General features: G+C 39.6%; 1 protein-coding gene across 2 annotated transcripts in view; it reads right to left on the bottom strand.

Annotated features, from left to right (window-relative positions):
• LOC113959685 (mothers against decapentaplegic homolog 2-like) overlaps window positions 1–14,470 on the bottom strand; it is a 53,411-nt gene extending 38,941 nt beyond the window's left edge. The window contains exon 1 of one of the 2 annotated variants that reach the window (XM_027668880.1): window positions 14,190–14,470. In XM_027668880.1, coding sequence (XP_027524681.1) covers window positions 14,190–14,416 — 227 coding nt within the window. In that variant the 5' untranslated portion in view covers window positions 14,417–14,470. The remainder of the gene's footprint in view (window positions 1–14,189) is intronic. The other variant, XM_027668881.1, reaches the window with a different exon arrangement.
• Between the last annotated feature and the right edge of the window lie 3,931 nt (window positions 14,471–18,401).

The following is an 18,401-nucleotide window of genomic DNA, read 5'->3' as shown; positions in this document are numbered from 1 at the left end:
GTCTTCAACTTACAGCAATCCCATGATGAAGGGATCTTCTGAGAGGTCAGGCAGGATAGACAATTGTTTGATCTTCTCTGTATTCACAGCAGCTACACCAAAAGCTCATTGGTACCCCTTTGGATCCTTAAAGTACCCTCTCCTGAGGTATTCGAAGCCAAGGATACAAGGGGTCTCTGGGCCAGTCACAGTGGGGTGCTTTTCCCACTTGTCCCCTGTTAAACTGACCTCAGCCTCTAATACAGACAACTCCTGGCATCTCCCTATCACTCCAGAGATCCAAATGGGTTCTGCACTCCTGTGTCTTGATGGCACCAGTGTCTACTAAAGCTTTATACCTCTGTGGGTCTGATGTGCCAGTCCATCAAATCCACACAGTCCAGTATGCCCAGTCATCCCTTTCCTCCTCCTGGTCGAAGGCAGCGACCCTCTATTCCTGGTCAAAGTATTCACTGTCTGACCTTTACAATGCAAGATCAGAAGTCCCCTCACCAGGATCAGAGGAGGTGATTTCAGCTCTTCTATGTCTGGAAAATCACCGGTTGCCTTCTTGAGTCTCTGCAGCAACTACACTGACAGCCTTCTTGGGTGACCACTTCTTAACAGCTCTCTTCCCTCTCAGTTCAAACACACAGGCTTTCAGCTTAAAGGTGGATTCACCATTCCACTTCCTCATGTCTTCCCACTGGTAACACAGAACCAGAGTGTGCCATGTGGCCTGCGCTTGGGGCTTCCTTTCCCTCTGACCAGGGCAGGAGAGGACTGATCTCTTGGGCTGCCCCTGACAGCTGAGGTGCTGACCCATAGGGATGTGGAAGTACCCAGAGTTTCTTCTACATTTTGAAACAAGGAGGACGCTATCTCTACAGTTGGTGTATCCATTTGCAGGTAACACAATGCTACCAAGCTGCTGGAATATGATGCAGGGGTGCTTTGAACCACCTTCCTCCACATGGCCATTGTGCAAGGAACATCCTCTGAATCTTTAGGGATGTTATCCCTTTTTAGATTGCTATAGATGACTTCCACCACTTCTAATTCTCTCAAGTACTGGATACCTTCATCTGCAGTGGTCCACTTTCCTGGGGAGTTCACATGATCTTCCTTAAATGGATATCTCGCCCTCATGCTTGAGAGGAGCCATGACCAGAGACTGCAAATTGCTGCCTCTTTTCCAATTCCTCTTTCACTTTCCTGATCTCTAGCAAGGGATCCCAGCTGTTGGGCTCCAGGACCTTCTACTTGCTGACTATCAGCCCCATTATCCCAGCACTGAAGCAGCCAGGTAGAAATCTGCTCACCTGGTTGGCAGCTGTAATCTTTTTGCAAGTCTTGGAGTTCTGATGAGGTCAGGGACCGGGTAACTTCGGTTTCCTGTTTGATTTGTCTTGCTCCTTTCAATGTCTTTGTTGAAGGATGGGCTTCTTGATCTGACCCCTTCCCTCCTGATTCTCCTTCTTTTTCCTCCTCCCTTACTAATCGATGATATGGACCTGTAGCTTGCCTTATCCATTTTTTCTTTTTTACTACTGGGGCAATTACTGTAGTTGTGGTTTGAGCCCCTATCTCAGCCAGTGTCCTCCAATGCAGTTTGGGTCCCTGCCTCCACTACAGTCCTCTGAGAGTACTGAACTGTGGCTCAATAAGGACAGGCCAGGCCCCAGTACAGGTGAGAAGTTGCTGGGTTTCACTGGGGTAGGCAAGGCACCCTTACATCATGTGATGCATCAGTTTGCCAGGGTTGATTACCTGTTCAGGTGTGAAGTCTCAGGTAATGGAAGGTGTTAGCCACCCTTGGAACCTGTCCAAATCCCTCCACACACCCTGCCATTCAGGAACTGGATGCCTCAGGGCACATTTCAATATCTCCTCACCTAAAGTTTGTTTTCTCTTACACCAGGATGAGATCAGATTCCACAAACCCCATGGTATGGTAACAGTATTAATTAATATTATTAAACAGCTCACATAAGGATGAACAAGGACCATGGGAACCTGCATTATAAAACCATCCACATCAGTCCCAGGTAGGAAGAGGGAGATGTATTTCCTCATCGTCCCCAGAAGATAGCTCACCCAGCATGACAAGGCCATCAGTGTAAGGGCAAAGCACAGAGCCATTGTTTATATTAGTATGTTCCTAAACTTGGCAAAATAAAGTGATAAGCAGTGCAGCTGACAAACTCTGTGTTCCCCACAGGAGCTTGCTACTCGATGGCTACTATTACTATAGCATGCAATATATATAACTGCCTTTGTCTCACCCCGCATTGTGTGCCAAAAAGGACTGTGGTAGGTTGACCTCATCTGGATTCCAGGTCTCCACCAAGCTGCTCTATCACTCCCCCTTCCCAGCCAGACAGGGGAGAGGAAACAAGATGGAAAATAACTCGTAGGTGGAGATAAGGCAGTTTACTAAAGCAAAAGTAGAAGTTTGTGCACGCACAAGCAAAGAGGAAAAACAAATAATTTTATTCTTTACTTCCCATCAGCAAGCAATGTCTGGCCACTTCCCAGGAAGCAGGGCTTCAGCACGCAGAGCGGTTGCTCTGGAAGGCAAAGATTGCAAATAATGAATGGTCCCCTTTCCTCTTCATTTCCTCAGTTTTTATATCTGAGTTGACATCATATGGTATGGAATATCCCTTTGGTTAGTTTGGGTCAGCTGGCCTACTTGTGTCCCTTCCCAGGATCTTGCCCATCTCCAGCATAATGATGAGGGGGGGAATATTGGAGAGACAGTGCTGATGCTGTGACAGCACTACTCAGCAGTAGCCAAAACACTGGTATGTTATCAACACCTTTCTAGCTACCAATGCAAAGCACAGCACTGTGAGGGCTGCTATGGGAAAATGAACTCCATCTCAGCCAGACCCAATACACGTTAAGTCAAATAATTTTTCTCAAGTACTCAAGTCATCCTCCAAGTGGATGAGCAGCTAATGCTGCCACATGCATGTGTTGCTTTGCAATTGATCGACAGCTGAAAAAATATGTGATATTTTAGTTCTGCAAGACATTTGCCTGGTCCACATTCTCTGAAAAATATGCTAAGTGGTAAAATGATTATTCTTGGAGCAACAGTTATAAGATCTTTCAATACCTCATTTCAAGTTGAAGCTGCCTCTGGACAGCTTCCCCTATAAATTATACACCCATCTCAAGAAACCCAGGACGGCACTACAACCAGAATGACCCCTGCTGCAGCCCAAGCCATGCACACCTAGCAGAAAATGGGTAAACAGAATACGTTGAACTTGATCTGTGTTCTAAACAAGGGACTATCTCTAAAAATGAGGGATATGAAAATTTAAAGAAACATCAAGTAATATATAACTAAGGCATTTAGTGTTTCCTATAAAGTATTTCAAATGAAGTTAAGGTTTGAACCATAGAGGAAGCTTTCCCAAGCAATATACTGGGGAAGAGAACTGAATGGTAGTGGTGTCATCACTGTTATATCATTTTGCTAAAATTAAATACAAAATTAAGTCAGACGATGTTACCAGCATTCACAGCAACGTCCATATTTTATGATAAATAAAGAAAATTCACAACTACCAAGGAAGCCATAAAAAGGCTTGAAGAGTTTCATTGTTCTGATACAAAAAAGCAGTATTTTATTTTTAAAATTAACTTAGTAAAAACAAATAAGGCAATATAATATCTCAGCAAACATGCTAAAGCAAAAATCAAGAAAGCAACTTAATAGCCAAGGTGTCTAACTATAGGCCCCTGCTCTCCTCAGGCTCAGAACAGAACACAGGATCCCATATTAGATACTGTTGACAGAAAATCTGAGTATGCAGGGTATACCCTTAGAACAAAAATCAAAATCTATTTCCCGAGCTTCACTGCCTAGAGGTAGACAGAAAGGACACGTTAAGATCGCAGACAAGTCCTGAAGCCTTCAAGCATCTTGCTCATGATCCACACCCAGTACATGCATCTCAAGACGATACCCACAAGCGTTCTTGCCTCACATGCAAGTGCTCAACCGTTAAAGCAGTTTCCCAGGACATCCAACAGTTTCTTTTCCTCACTCCACCTACCGGGAGTCAACCATGTTTTACCACCATATGCCCTCTGCTGAGGCGACAGTTACCCTGCTCTCTCTCTGTCCTATTGCAGACAAAAAGATGGGAGTTTCAAAGGCTTGAGGAACATTAGCATTCAAGTGAACAGTTATGTGGATTCTTGCTGGAAGGAGAGCTGTTTAAATCCTTATTGGAATGTCTGTGGTTGTTGATCAAAACACTGAATGTTTCCCACATGATGAAAGACATGGCTCCAGTAAAAATTTCTTCCTAGCATTTAACAGACTATTACAGCATTTTTAAAATAGCCGTCACCAATGCAGTTTGCAGCATGTACAAGGCCTTCTGTTCTCTTACTATATTCACCTAATTGAGATGTATAGGTGACAGCAAAACATTGATTTTTGGTTACTAACTGTGCTTAGACAAGACATCAGTCAGCAAGACCAGTACATGGGACAAGCAGAACATTAGACACTCAAAATTTAAATACAAAGGAACTAAAAAGGTATTTTCATTATTAATTTTGTTGAATTCATCAGTATGGACACACTTGAATTCTTTCCCCGATATGGCTGTTAAGTTTATATTTAAGTTCCTCCCACTATAACAGAAGGGGATATTTATTACAGAAAGACAGTAAAGAACTATCAATAAGCTTTGGTAATTTGAGGCTGCACTGCTGTGGGCTTGCACTAACACAGCAAGGTTCAGAAGCCAATCTTGGAAAATGTAGTTGGACCCCATGAAATCAACATTTGAGTTATCTATTAAACGGAAAAGACTTCAACCAAACACCTGAGTCAAACACTGTTCCAAACACAACTTTCCATGCCGCAAAGCTGCAAGATTCCATATCAATTGTCATCAGCCTTTCTTCATGATCAAAATTGCAAAACTACAGCATGAGATACAATTATTTCAAATGTCAGAGGAACCTGACTTGTAGCCTCCCACAAAACTAAGAGGAAGTAAATACCAGCTCTGAGATGTAACTTGCCAATTCAACTAAACAGTAACTTTGAAATTTTGCATATAAACAAAACTCAGAGTACGCTTCTTTTGCATCAGGCTTTTCTCCATCCAGTATCCAAGAAAAGATAACCCAAGCATCCAAAGAAATGGTCAGGTTATCTACAATTATGGGTAAATATTCTAAGCGAAAACTTTCAATTCTTGACGTACTAAAACTTGCTTGTACATTTCAGAATAAAAAGCCACAATTTAGGGAATCTTTTCTGAACAAATGCTGAAGTCAGATTACTGTGCAGCACTTGTTGCTCAAGGGGATTTTCCCAACCTCATTGTTCTGCCAATTTTGAAGCATATGCAGCAAGATGTGAACTTACTCCAGCTCCAGATTGTTCTCTTGTATTCTGCCAGTCAGCTTCAAATAATGCAGCATGACAGAAGCCAAAGAAAGCTGTTCATGATAAGACTACAGAATTTTATACAGTAAATTTTAGTTTTCCACCAATTGGCACTGCAACCAAGTCAGAGTAAGTGAACAAAAAAAAGCAGTAAATAAGACATGCGAAGTTATTTTTATTAAATTAGTAGGTGTAGATTACAAACAGGATTAAATCAGTAGGGAGCCTATTAACTAGCTATTTGTTTTCAAAGCTGCAGCAGTAAAAGAATTGCAGTATGCTGTTTATCCTAGAAATTCTTTGTAGGCTAACTGCCTGAGCAAGACAATCAGGATTTTTTTTTCTGTAAAATTGCTCTGGTTGTCATAAACCATCCACACTAGTAAAAACAGCACTCAAGTGTTTTGTTACAGTACCAAGAAAACTAAATTGGCTGACTTCTACAGAAGAAGAATGTAATAAGAAGAATCTTGATCACACTGAATAGCTGGCCTGATATAAAGACAAATTACCACAGTAAGCCAGGGAATAATTTAGAATTGACTGAAGCCAACTAAAGCCTCAATTCCGTTATTGGAGGGAAAATAAGTACTATTTATGAGATAATTTGGGGCTCAGTATTGACAGTAAAGCACAGTCAACATTTTCCTTGAGCCACTAATATGTCTTAATGGCAGCATGAAGCATCAGATACAGATATTATTCTTCCTAGTTAGAGTTTTGTATCAGAATTCACTGAGCAGGTAAGTCACTAAAGTAATCACAAGTAGCTCTTTTTCATTTGCTTAAAACTCAACAGTTCTAGCATCAGTTGTTTACCTGACAAACAATAAATGGCATATAAAAATCAAGCAAGCTTTAACACTTATTTTTGATTCTGACTCTTCCTGCTTCTTATCATTAAGGCAATCCTAATGAGGAGCAACAGTAACTTGAACTTGCACAAATGCCAAGAACATTTTTTTCACCCATAAATTTGTTTTCCACATCACTGATACTCCAATGGGAACAATACCTTAAACTTACTCCCTAAACAAATAATACAGTTTATACCACTGAGGTGAAGAAGTGGCATTATCATACACCTTACAAAAAATCATCTCAATTTATAGACTGAAAAATGACAGTAAATTAAAAACTTGTACAGTTACCTGAGAAAAAGCAGCTGAAACAAGGCCAGAATCCACATTTCCCAAGCCTTTATCCAGTGCTCCAGTTAGTATACAATATAGTCCCCAAAATTGAATGTTTTTCCCTCCTGACTCAAGAGACAAGCTCCTTTGAACTACATAGCATTTTGCTACTGGCTAAGTATCTTGCACATTTATATTTTTACCTGTTGACCTATCTCAAATGACATGCCAATACTTTCTGCTTGGCATACCAACTCTAACAAATTATGTGGGTAAGTCACATGGCTTCCTGAAATATGCAAGCTTAAAACTGGTAGCCCTAAGTATCTTTAATACTCTAAGACTTCCTTTTTCAGGATGACATTATTATAAGATACCGTAACTTGAACTATGCCTACACTAAAGCTTAACCTTAGTTACAGCAATCCAGTCCTCAACACTAGCTGTGCAAGAAACCAAGTTAACAGCTATATTTTAGTATTTATAATTAAAACTCATTCAATTACTTTCTTAATTTCAATCAACACTGTGTTAGAAGGCTAGAAAGCTTCAAGTCTTCAAATTCATCTTCTAAAGAATGAGTGACTTGCAAGGCCCCAACTGCTGTAATACACAGTGTCTGGTCAGTGCCCTACTGATGCACATACATTCTTCTGTATACAGATATCAGAATGGTTTGGGTTGAAAAGAACCTTAAAGACCATCCAGTCCCAACCCCCCTGCCATGGGCAGGAACACCTTCTACTAGGCTAGGTTGCTCAAAGCCCCATCCAACCTGGCATTGAACGCTGCCAGGAATGGGGCAGACACAGCTTCTCTGGGCAACCTGTGCCAGTGCCTCACCACCTTCACAATGAAGAATTTCTTCCTAATATCTAAACCTGCCCTCTGTCAGTCTGAAGCCATTCCCCTTTGTCCTATCACTCCATGCGCTTGTCCAAAGTCCCTCTCCAGCTCTCTTGTAGCCCATTTAGGTACTGGAAAGCAGCTATAATGTCTCCCCAGAGAGAGGGGGATACACCAGGAATAGGAGCGTGCTTCTAATCAGCCATTCAAGTAGGAAGTGTTGGTAGAAGAAAAATATGCTATTAGAAATCCTCCATCCTACTCTACATATGAAATACACTGACACTATGAATCAAATAGGAGAAAGTAAACAATTTAACTTTAGGCTATAATGTGGAAGTTATGTAGAAAGGATTAAGGGAACGACAGCATTTAACTTGTTAGCTTATTCTGCTTTGACCATTCACTACGCTGTCACAACCCCATCCATGATGGCTCCTCTCAATTAACAAGGACCTCAAGAGTGACCAGTTCACAAAACATTTTTACTCAAAAATGTTTTTTACTAAGAAATTACTGCTTTCACAAAAAGCTTCAAAAAGTCATTTATTTCAAGTCAGTTTTTGAAGACAAGCACCACAGACATCATACAGTTATCCAGCTCCTTCCCTAGGTAAGCATAAAAAAAAATAAATCATATAAAACAGAAATATTAATGTTGGACAAGCTGATGGTTAGTTTGTCTAAACAGACTTTTCTTTCACCAGTTTAAAAGAAACAGAGAAATTTGTGAGTGACCACCACTTAACTAATTTTTAAGTTTAATTTTGTGATAAAACATGAGCTAAATTGATTTTTAGGATAGTTTTGTAGGGAGATTGTCTTGGAAAACCAGGTGCCAGCTTCTGCCACCCCAACTATGAGAAAGGTTCCAAGGAAATTGGTAGAATCTCTCAGAGCATTCTTGTTCTCTCTACACACTAATCCAGACTGCACAATACAGCACTACAGAACATAGACCAGTTGAAAGCGGTCATTGTAAAGTTATTGAAAGAAACTCTCAACACAAATTAAAAGACACTGCAAAGCATCAGAAACACACCCCTGAAGTCAGCTGCTCCGCACTCATCACTTTCAGAAACAGACTGTTTCTCTCACAGGATCATCTTTTCACATTTTATGTTCAGGCAATGCAGGTGGACACTATTCACCAGACAAGCAGCTGCCTGGTTGTTTTCTAGGCTGGAAATTCAGGTTGCACACCATTTACTAAGAGGAAGTCAGGAAGTTATACAGTAAGCTGCTGGAGTAGTGCATACACACAGGGTCAACTCCAAGATGAAGCAATGTCACACACACTAAAGGAAGTCACTGTAAAGCACACCATCACTCTGTTCTTACTGTCCTGTGGAGGTTAGAGCCTGGCGTGACACACTTAGAAAGCACCAAGAACTTTCTTTAGTCTTTTACAGAGAACATAGAGACAACATTCAACTCCCACCATAATTACAGAACTGAGAAGAGGAAGGGCAGTTTGATTCTCCTGCTATACCTTTCCAGTTAACACATTCAAAGTCTTCACAGCACCAGCTATCAAAGAGGATGAGGGGATTTTGAAGCTAATTTTGGCCAACACTCCCCAAAATCTCAACTATGCCTTGCCATATTTCCAGGAAAGATCTCTCTGGCTTTCTTATAAAGCATTATTTTAATTGAAATTCCAACAGGAGAAAAATCAGAGGGGTCTCTGCTTCATCTTCAATAATCCTGTCATGAGAAAAGGGAGTCAGTTCATCAACAAAAAATTTACAAGCACACTCTTCCTGTAACCTCAGCAATAAAAATAGTACTTTACTGTATTCTGATGCACTGTTTAAATATCTATATTTTAGAAAGCTCAAGATGTTTAACTATAGTCTTCAAACATTCATAGAACCAATTTACAGCTAAGTGAATGCATACAGACTGAGATATGGCATATGCCATGAGGACATTCTTTATACATAGCAGCTCTCAACTTGTGAGCTATGTTTAAGAATCAATGTCCATCCCCAACTTGAATAGTAAATTATCCCAGCTCAGCTACAAACTAGCAGACAGTGCCAAGTTCTGCTTTTGGGAAAACAGACTTCACCTCTGTCTGTAATAGCAACGTTAATTTAGGATCTACCGTGTCAATCCAACTGCCTGCTGTTGTCTTCTTAGCTAATTCACTCATAGCTTAGCAGCAGATGTTGGGAACTCTCCTAAAACAGTTTCCAGAGGAACTTTCCCTATCCCCAGTGTAATTGTTGAAACCACCAATTTCCTGTGGCTTTAACCTGAGAAGGAACAAAGGAATTTCTGTATTGATATACTCTGAAGTAACCTATTTTGGGGAAAGATCTTAAAGCTTGAAAACAAACTATTCTAAAAGCCACATTAGCTTGACAACTCTGCTCTACTGGTGATGGAGAGCATCCTTAAAAACTAGGTTATTGAATGCAGCTACGTGATCACTTTCCCGACAAATATTCCCAAGGAATTCAACAAAGCATGCTAACTAGTAGCACAAGTTATATTTAAGAAAAATTATGCCCTTTAGACCTAAATTAGAAATTACTTTTTACTCAGTTGTGTTAAGAAAAAGGTATCAAAATGTCATAATTTTAAGGTTTGTTTGTTCTCAAACAGCAGTTCCAAGCGAGTTGTCCCATCTTTAAACAGGACATTTCCTTGCCCAGTTTACTTCTGCTAACTCCTTTGTAGATACCATGATCAGCACTAAACTTCCACGTATGGAGGCTCATATTAACTAACGAAGAGAGTCAGTCTTCAGAAAACAATTTTAACATGTGCCGTAAGCTATGCCTAGGCTGCCTATCTTACCCATAGTGCTAACTCACTGCAGGGAATGAAAAAAGGGCTGCAGGACAAGCAAGCAAAGGAATAACATTAGTATAATAGAGAAATTCATATTTTCTTTAGAGAATTTTGACCATGTCAAAGAGTCTTGCTTTCACAAATTTGATGAACTCTCATCAGATTCTGCAGTTTTAGTAGTAATACTTCATATAAAATAAAGCCTTAATACAGTTGTCACATTACACAAATATTTGCATGGAAGCAGAAATCAACCTGTGATATGGATGTACCCAGTCACAGCTCAGGAAGGACACAGTCAGTTCTGCATTAGGTTTCAGATATGTATGCTCTAGAGGAACACAGGACAGCATGAAGGAGTCTAAACTCAATGCTTCCCTTCCCCTAGCTTTTTTTCATTTTTAAAAATATAGAAGCTACAACAGTCCAGGGCAACATTATCCCAAACCTGTCCCGGTTAAACTCTGTTATTAGTTGTACATTATCAGGCATTTTACAAAAGTAACTGCATTTGGTAAGTTTTATTTAAAAGAAGCAAGAAGAAAGCATGAAGCATATCTATACTCTTTTAAAGACAGAAAAACCACACAGCTGATCACACCAAAATACTGAGATGAGGAAACTAGTTATTTGTTTCCCTGCTTTGGATTCCAATACTATGTACTGTCACCACTGAAACAACTTTTTAAATAATGAAGATAGATTATGAATATGCCATTTGACTATTCACTATGAGGCATGGTTTGGTTTGTTAAAGGTTTGGATTTTAGCTACCACTAGTTACAAAGTATTAATGGACAAGACTTTGAGCAACCTTGTTTAGTTAGTGGAAGGTGTCCCTGTCCATGGCAGGGAGGTTGGAACTACATGATCTTTAAGGTCCCTTCCAACCCAAACTGTTCTACGATTCTGCAATTCTATTTCAACAGAATAATCCATGATAAGAAACTGCTCCATTAGAAGACATATAAATGGATGCTCATGCTCTGTTACTTCACTGACTGCTTCTTGTGCCCCATTTGTCAAACTGCAAAGGAGAGCATAAAGAAAGGATCTTAAATTCTACAAAATTCATTATGTGTTTTAGAAAAGTGAACTCACATACCAACATTTAGTTTCAAGATACAGAGGGATTATGTGATTAGAATCCCACTGGTTTGCTGGGAGGATTCAGCAATATAACTACAAATTACTTAGAGGGCTAGTGTCAAAAGGACCTCTGTACTTATTTAGCCTCTGCTCTAGATTACTGACCCACTTATGAAGAGCTAAGCACCCCTGCTGTGCAATGTCAACACCCACTCCATCTGTTTGCTTCTGCTTTCTCAGAACCTCTATTAGTCTGCAGAAATTCTGTTAATTACTACATGAGCAGTTTTTGCATAGCTCACACAGTATCAGCCTCACTTAGTATGTAGTCACCTTGACAAACAGCATAGAAATAGAGCAATCCTAACTCAACAGGATTATCAATGACATACAGTAATATATAATATGCAGATTTCTGAAGAGGCAATTTAATACAACCATTGTCCAAGCTGCTCTCAGTTTTGAGAAAAGCTTGTAGGTGTTTAGTTGCTTTAGGTTCCAATGACAAAAAAGTATACTAGAGTTAAGTACTGTATCAAACTCTGGAAATCTCCAAGAGGACCAGAAATTTGTGAAACCACAACTGAAACTTCTGTTGAGGGAATAATGCAACAGTGGCAAACAGAAGCATCCCACATCACCTGTCAATATCTACACTGAGTATTAGTAAGTAAATCTAAAGCAAGTTAAAAAAACCACACAAAACCAAACACAAAGACCCCCCCCCCAAGTAGAACAAGGTTTGGAAAGTTAGCCCAGCTACCACATCAAAACTACATCTCAGCATCTTGGCACCTCAAACTTCCTGCTGACTAGGAAAGAAAAAAGTTTCAAATTTAGCATTTTATTATTTTTCCTTGCTGATCTACAGATCTTTAAGACATTAAATGGGTCTCAAACAGCAGTTTCGTTAATTTACTAAATCCAAGAACAAGAATCTCCAGAAGTCATTATAGTACTGAGTTGACATTTGTTATTTTTTGGGAACCCAGACTACTGCTGTCAAAGTGAAATAATATCAACAGTCCAAAAGCCAACTATGAAACTCAAGAATTATGGCAACACTGATATCATCTCTTAATACCCTTAATACCAAAGTCATTTCTTAATTTAAAATTAAACCTTGCACAATAGTCAACATCACTTCAAGAGCTCTCTTGCTACTGGCTTGCTCCTAAGGTAGTCAAGAAAAGTAAAACCTAGGTCCAGTCCTTTTTACAGCTTACTGGAAGATAGAGGAGAACAGTGAGTGCATCATAGCCCAGCAAGAACTGCTGGTCACAACATGGAGGCTTTACAGAGTATCACAGAGTTTCGTATTCTGTTATTATTTACTATGTCACACAAAAGGTCATGCAAGCAGGAGGACATACCCAAAGTAGACTAGGAAAACAGTGATATATTAGCATACTGTTTGTATCTTCTAAAAAAATATTTGACAATTATTCTTCTGAAATAGCAATATTTACTGCCCCAGTACCCTTGCAGGAGAGCTCTAGAAGATACAAATTTTATATCAAGTGAATCTCTATATGGCATATTTAGCTTCTGTCATATGAAACACCTCCCAATTAAGCATTTTGTCTTTGTCATGATAAAGACTTGCTAAATATAGTCATCTTATGTCAAGAAATACATACCCCTACAGGTTCCAATCTTAGTCTACTGATATACACTAAGACAAGAAAGAGTTAATATTTTATTTCCAATTGTTTTCTAGCCAGCAAAAGGAAGAAAGCAGAAGGGAAACCCAGAGAATTTTGGGACTGCTCTAGGGAAGAAAATACAAGCAGAGGGCAACATTAGAAACAAAAGGTGAATAGAAAAGAGAAAACACAAAGTAGTCATTTATTCAGAGCATACTCATGATTTTCCCAGACAGTTGTGTCAAATCTAAAAAAGAGAACATTAAAACCATTATCAGATAACAGTTATAACACATTTGATACATGGAAATCATTACTGACACCAGTCAAATCTAGTTTGCACTATGATTAATACAAAGTTTAAAAGTAGTTGGGATGAATGTGCTAATATAGAAATTAAGGTCATAAACCAGATGCAGTTTCTCTCCCCTAAAAATTATTTTAAGTGTCAAGGCGCTAAGTGTCCAAAATATTTCCATGCCACCAGACCCCCTTTTCATAGAAAAATATACCTGTGAAGTGATTTGATACTTATGTTGCACATAATGAGCTTGCACAGGCACCTTAGTGGGATTTCCGTACAACATGAACCGAAAACAGCCTGCATTATACTTACAAACATAACCCTTGCCCCTCACACAGCAGTTGCTATGAATTAAGTTGAGAAAGTCAAAGGGGTAGAATGTAAGCCATTCACCTATATGTATATACATATCAGGAGCAGAAGAGCAGTTCTAGAAATACCCCAAGTTACTAAATAAAAAAGCATTTACATTAACCAGTAACAAATAATTAAAATGGTCTTCAGACAGTCTGCCTCCAAAGACAAAACTTCACTTCAAAAGGGAGAACTGATGCAGCTTGTACAACTTAAATGAAACTACAACAAAATAATTAGATGACTGAAGGAAAAATTAGTCTTTTATTTTTAAAGTGAAAGTGTAGGTTCAAGTATGCCCCTCTGATTATAGACATGGTTATTAAATAAAAGCATAAGGTAGTGCTACAAATGAAGAGCTGTGCCAGGCACCACCAGAATACATACAAATTGGAATCTATGTAGTTATGAAAACGTATGAAATTGTAACTTTACAAAGCATGTGATTCAGTTGTAAGCAAGTACTATATAAAACAAAAATAGGTTTTAAAGATTTTGTAAAGAATCAGAGCATGCAACTGATTTTTTAATAATTTGTTCAGATAGCCTAAACATCCATTTAGTTATTTTTAAGTGGTTGTAACAATTTCAAACACAACAGCGCTTACCTTGGTATGGTCACACATTTTGTACTGCAATTCTGAGTGGTAATTGCCTTCTCAAGCTCATCCAGCTGTCCTGTTTTCTTTAGTTTCTTGACCAAGCTTTTCACTGCTTTTTCACACCACTTTTCATCCTGACCATTCTGCTCACTACCAGCAGCCCCTCCAGCAGATTTTTTCCACCCCAGAAGTCTCTTCACAACTGGTGGAGTGAATGGCAATATGGATGACATGACTTTCACCAGACAGAACACTCAGCAAGCAATAAATTAGATTCCTGTCTGATCCCTAAAAACACAAACCAAAACAGACACATTAGCACTGAGGTTTCACATGAAACAAATACCATAGGACACTGCATCCTAAAACAAGTCAGATAATAGTTCAGATAAGTCTGCATCGTGATTAGATACTTAACCAATTAAGTTCATATGCAAGTTTGCTGCAGACTCTTTAACAGTTAGGACAGACTAAGGTTACTGTTGGATTAGACATTTAATTTTTCCTCGAGTCTTTCCTGGTTAAATCAACTCCAGAAAAATACACAAATTAACTTTAGTCTAGCTTTGCACCTAGGCTGGTTGGGTCTATTCATTTATTAAAATTTTCCACAAGTGATTGACAAACTGTATACACATATATGCATGTTCTGCCCATGTCCAAATTAATTTAGCAAGCAAAATTGAGTTTGGAATGTCATTTAGTCATGACAGTTTGACAGAATTCTTCCAACAGCCCTCCATTTCACAAGCCTCTCCTCATTGTTTATCATGCTTTAAATTACCAATTTTTGTTCTACTGTGGACACCAATTTGAAATTTACTCATAAAGTTGGTAATAAGTTTATTCCCATCTTTCAATCTAGAGTTCAATGGCCTACAGATAATCAATCTTCTCAACTGGCAGTGCTCAAAATCATCAAGTCTTTCAAAATTCATTAAAGGATAGTTGAAATCTTAGTTTGCAGGCACCTGGGTAGTAGAATTGTTTGTTTTCAACTTTGATAGCCTTTTAGTATCAACTACCTGATCAGGATGTTTTATATAAAATGAAATATTAGAAGAGATGCTGAAATTTGGGCTACATTTAACATTCGCTGCAATTTGCACTTCAAATCATTCAAAAGAAAAATTATAGCCATTTAGAAAAAAAAAATCTTGTTTTTGAAGCTTCTATTAGGTTACTTCTAGGTATTAAAATATAAGCCCCAAACCAACCATGCAGACAGCTGTTAGAAATTGCTTGAGGACATAACGGTCCTATGTAGTTTTCTGGGATCAAGGAGACAGAGGTTCCAATTAACAGGGACTCAAGATTAACACTGGTAACTTTATGCAAGCTATTCAAAATAATCTATCCTAAACCAGAGAATCATAAAAATTTTCAAATTAAACACTGACTAGGGCACTCGGGGTACAGTTTCATAGGGAGGCAAGCCAACGCAACAGCTTCCAGCCGCAGGAAGCATAGCCCTCCTTCCTTTCTTCCCTGTGACACCACCACGCCCCCAGCACCAGTGCCAATACCTTTCCACAAAGACTCAGCTAGATAACCAAGTAAAAACTGATCCATTTCAAATTAAGCAGTCTTACACTCCCTTTTTCACACGTTCTGAACTGTTTGTAAGCTTGGAAGTGAAACACATTAGACCCCTAATGCAGTACACTAACTCCAGAGATGAAACAGGAGGCTTGCATGGTCTCTGTTGTTTTGTAAAACACTCACTAGGTTTCTGAAACAGGGAACAGCAGTCACTCTGAGCTTTATAAAAAGACTTCAACATTTGAGCAAGGTCAACAGTAGATGCTTCAGAAGCATATGCAAGAAATTGAAAAAGACCAAATCAAAGAAGATAGCCTCTTTCGCTTTAAAGATCCCATTTTAAACACTAGCAATTGATGATATAATACTTGAACATTAAATTCAGTGTTGAAAGATGTGGGCAACCAAGTATCACTATCACTGTTTATCCACACACCAATTCTCCCCATTTATGAGGTTCACTGACACATAATATACATATTTCCTGGTTTTTAGCTTCAAATTTGACCTTTCAATGCCCCAGAATACTCCTGTGAGTGTCAGTCTCATAAAACACTTCAGTAGGGTGTCATTTACCACCAAGGTAAATTGCCTATTCTTCCAGGCCCTCCAAACATTCTCAATGCTTTTATACATTTTTTCAGCTTTACAATACTCCTTGTGATGAGGTGTCCAATTTTGCAGTATTCTCTCCTTTAAGACTGATCTATGTATCATTTTCTGTATTCTCTGGTGTTTTTTTGTTTTAAACCAAGATTTGCCTTTCTGCTTCAAATGCGCATTTGAGAAATTAAAGTCTTGCAGCAGAAAAGAATTTAGAAGCCCCATACATTTCGGTTTTTCTTTATATTTGAACTCTCATACTATTTTGACATACTCGGAGGGAAAAACAAATATAAATCTTTCTTTTCCCATTTCCAAAAGACTCTAAGCTCAGACCTAACTAATCAGACATTCCCAGATACTATACTTAGTTTTAACTTTAGGAGAAACCCTTAAAGCCATACAGCAGGTGAAAATTGGCAAGGCAGCTGGGATTGATGGAATTCCACCTGAAGTCTGGAAACATGGGAACCATGCACTCCATGATAAATTTCACGAGTTTGTGGTGCGTTGTTGGGAACTAGGCAAACTACCATCAGACCTTCGTGATGCAGTCATCATCACCTTGTATAAGAAGAAAGGAGTTAAATCAGACTGCTCAAACTACCGTGGTATTACTCTGCTCTCCATTGCTGGCAAAATCCTGGCAAGAATACTCTTGAACAGACTAATACCCGCTATAGCTGAAGGAATTCTACCTGAAAGCCAATGTGGTTTCAGAGCCAACAGAAGTACCACAGACATGGTATTTGTTCTCAGACAACTGCAAGAGAAGTGTAGGGAACAGAACAAAGGTCTCTATGTAACCTTTGTCGACCTCACCAAGGCTTTCGATACTGTGAGCAGAAAAGGTCTATGGCAGATTTTGGAACGTTTAGGTTGTCCCCCCAAGTTCCTTAAAATGATCATCTCACTCCATGAGGATCAGCACGGGCAAGTCAGATATGGCAATGCACTTTCTGAGCCCTTTCTAATAACTAATGGTGTGAAACAAGGCTGCGTTCTCGCACCAACCCTATTCACAATCTTTTTCAGCATGATGCTCCAAAGGGCCATGGCAGACCTCGATGATCAGGACGGTATCTACATTCGATACCGTACTGATGGAAGCCTATTCAACGTAAGGTGACTGAAGGTCCATACTAAGACCTTAAATCATCTTATCCGGGAGCTGCTTTATGCTGATGACGCTGTCCTTGTCACCCACACAGAAGCAGCTCTGCAGCGTTTAGCATCCTGCTTTGCAGACGCTGTTGAGCTCTTTGGGCTGGAAGTCAGTTTAAAGAAGACAGAAATTCTCTATCAACCTGCACCTCAGGAAGTCTTCCATCATCCCCATATCACCATTGGCGAATCAGAGCTCAAATCAGTCCAACAGTTTAATTACCTAGTATTGTGGTTTGAAGCTGGCTCCCTGCCAAGTCTCCAAACCTCACCACAAAGTTCTCTCGCGCATGCGTGAGAACTTTGGAAATCCCCTAACACATGCGCAGTATGCTTTGGGGGTCTTTCTTAATTGAGTCTGGGGCGCTACTTCATCCTCCTCCTCCTCAATCTCTCCTTCAAGCGACCTGGGAGGACAATTAGCCAATCACAGCACACCAATTAAAACAGTTTATACAAGAAGCTCTCTTCAAGGACAACTTTCCCGTTTATCAGTGCTTGTTTTCCCATAACTTGGCAGGGAAAGAGTAAAACTTTCACAGGTGGCGGGGCCAAACACAGACCAAAAGTATCAGCATAATTAACCCCTGATACACTCCCCAAAAAAGGGCAATTGAATTACCCCCCCAGTCCTGTGAATCTGTTCAGTGAAGAGTTTCCTTACGGGACACCTGACAGACTGATTCGGACATAAAGGGTTTTGGTTTCCCTGGGGCACTGACAGACAAATAAATCACTGAGGGTTGAGAAAAATCTCCCCTCTTTAAGGGTCGGGCAAATCCTCCGCTGTGCCCCCCCCCCCCCACATGACTGCCAAGAGTATCAATAAGAATTTCACTAAGTTATTCCATTAGTGGCCCCATATCTTTCAAAGGGTGAGCAGAGAGAATGTGACACAAGTAGGACTTC

The sequence above is a fragment of the Corapipo altera genome, unplaced genomic scaffold (genome assembly GCF_003945725.1).
Source record: "Corapipo altera isolate COAL_440 unplaced genomic scaffold, ASM394572v1 60818, whole genome shotgun sequence".
Classification (NCBI taxonomy): domain Eukaryota; kingdom Metazoa; phylum Chordata; class Aves; order Passeriformes; family Pipridae; genus Corapipo; species Corapipo altera.
The sequence above is the reverse complement of the archived record's forward strand: the minus strand, read 5'-3'. Positions and strand labels throughout refer to the sequence as shown.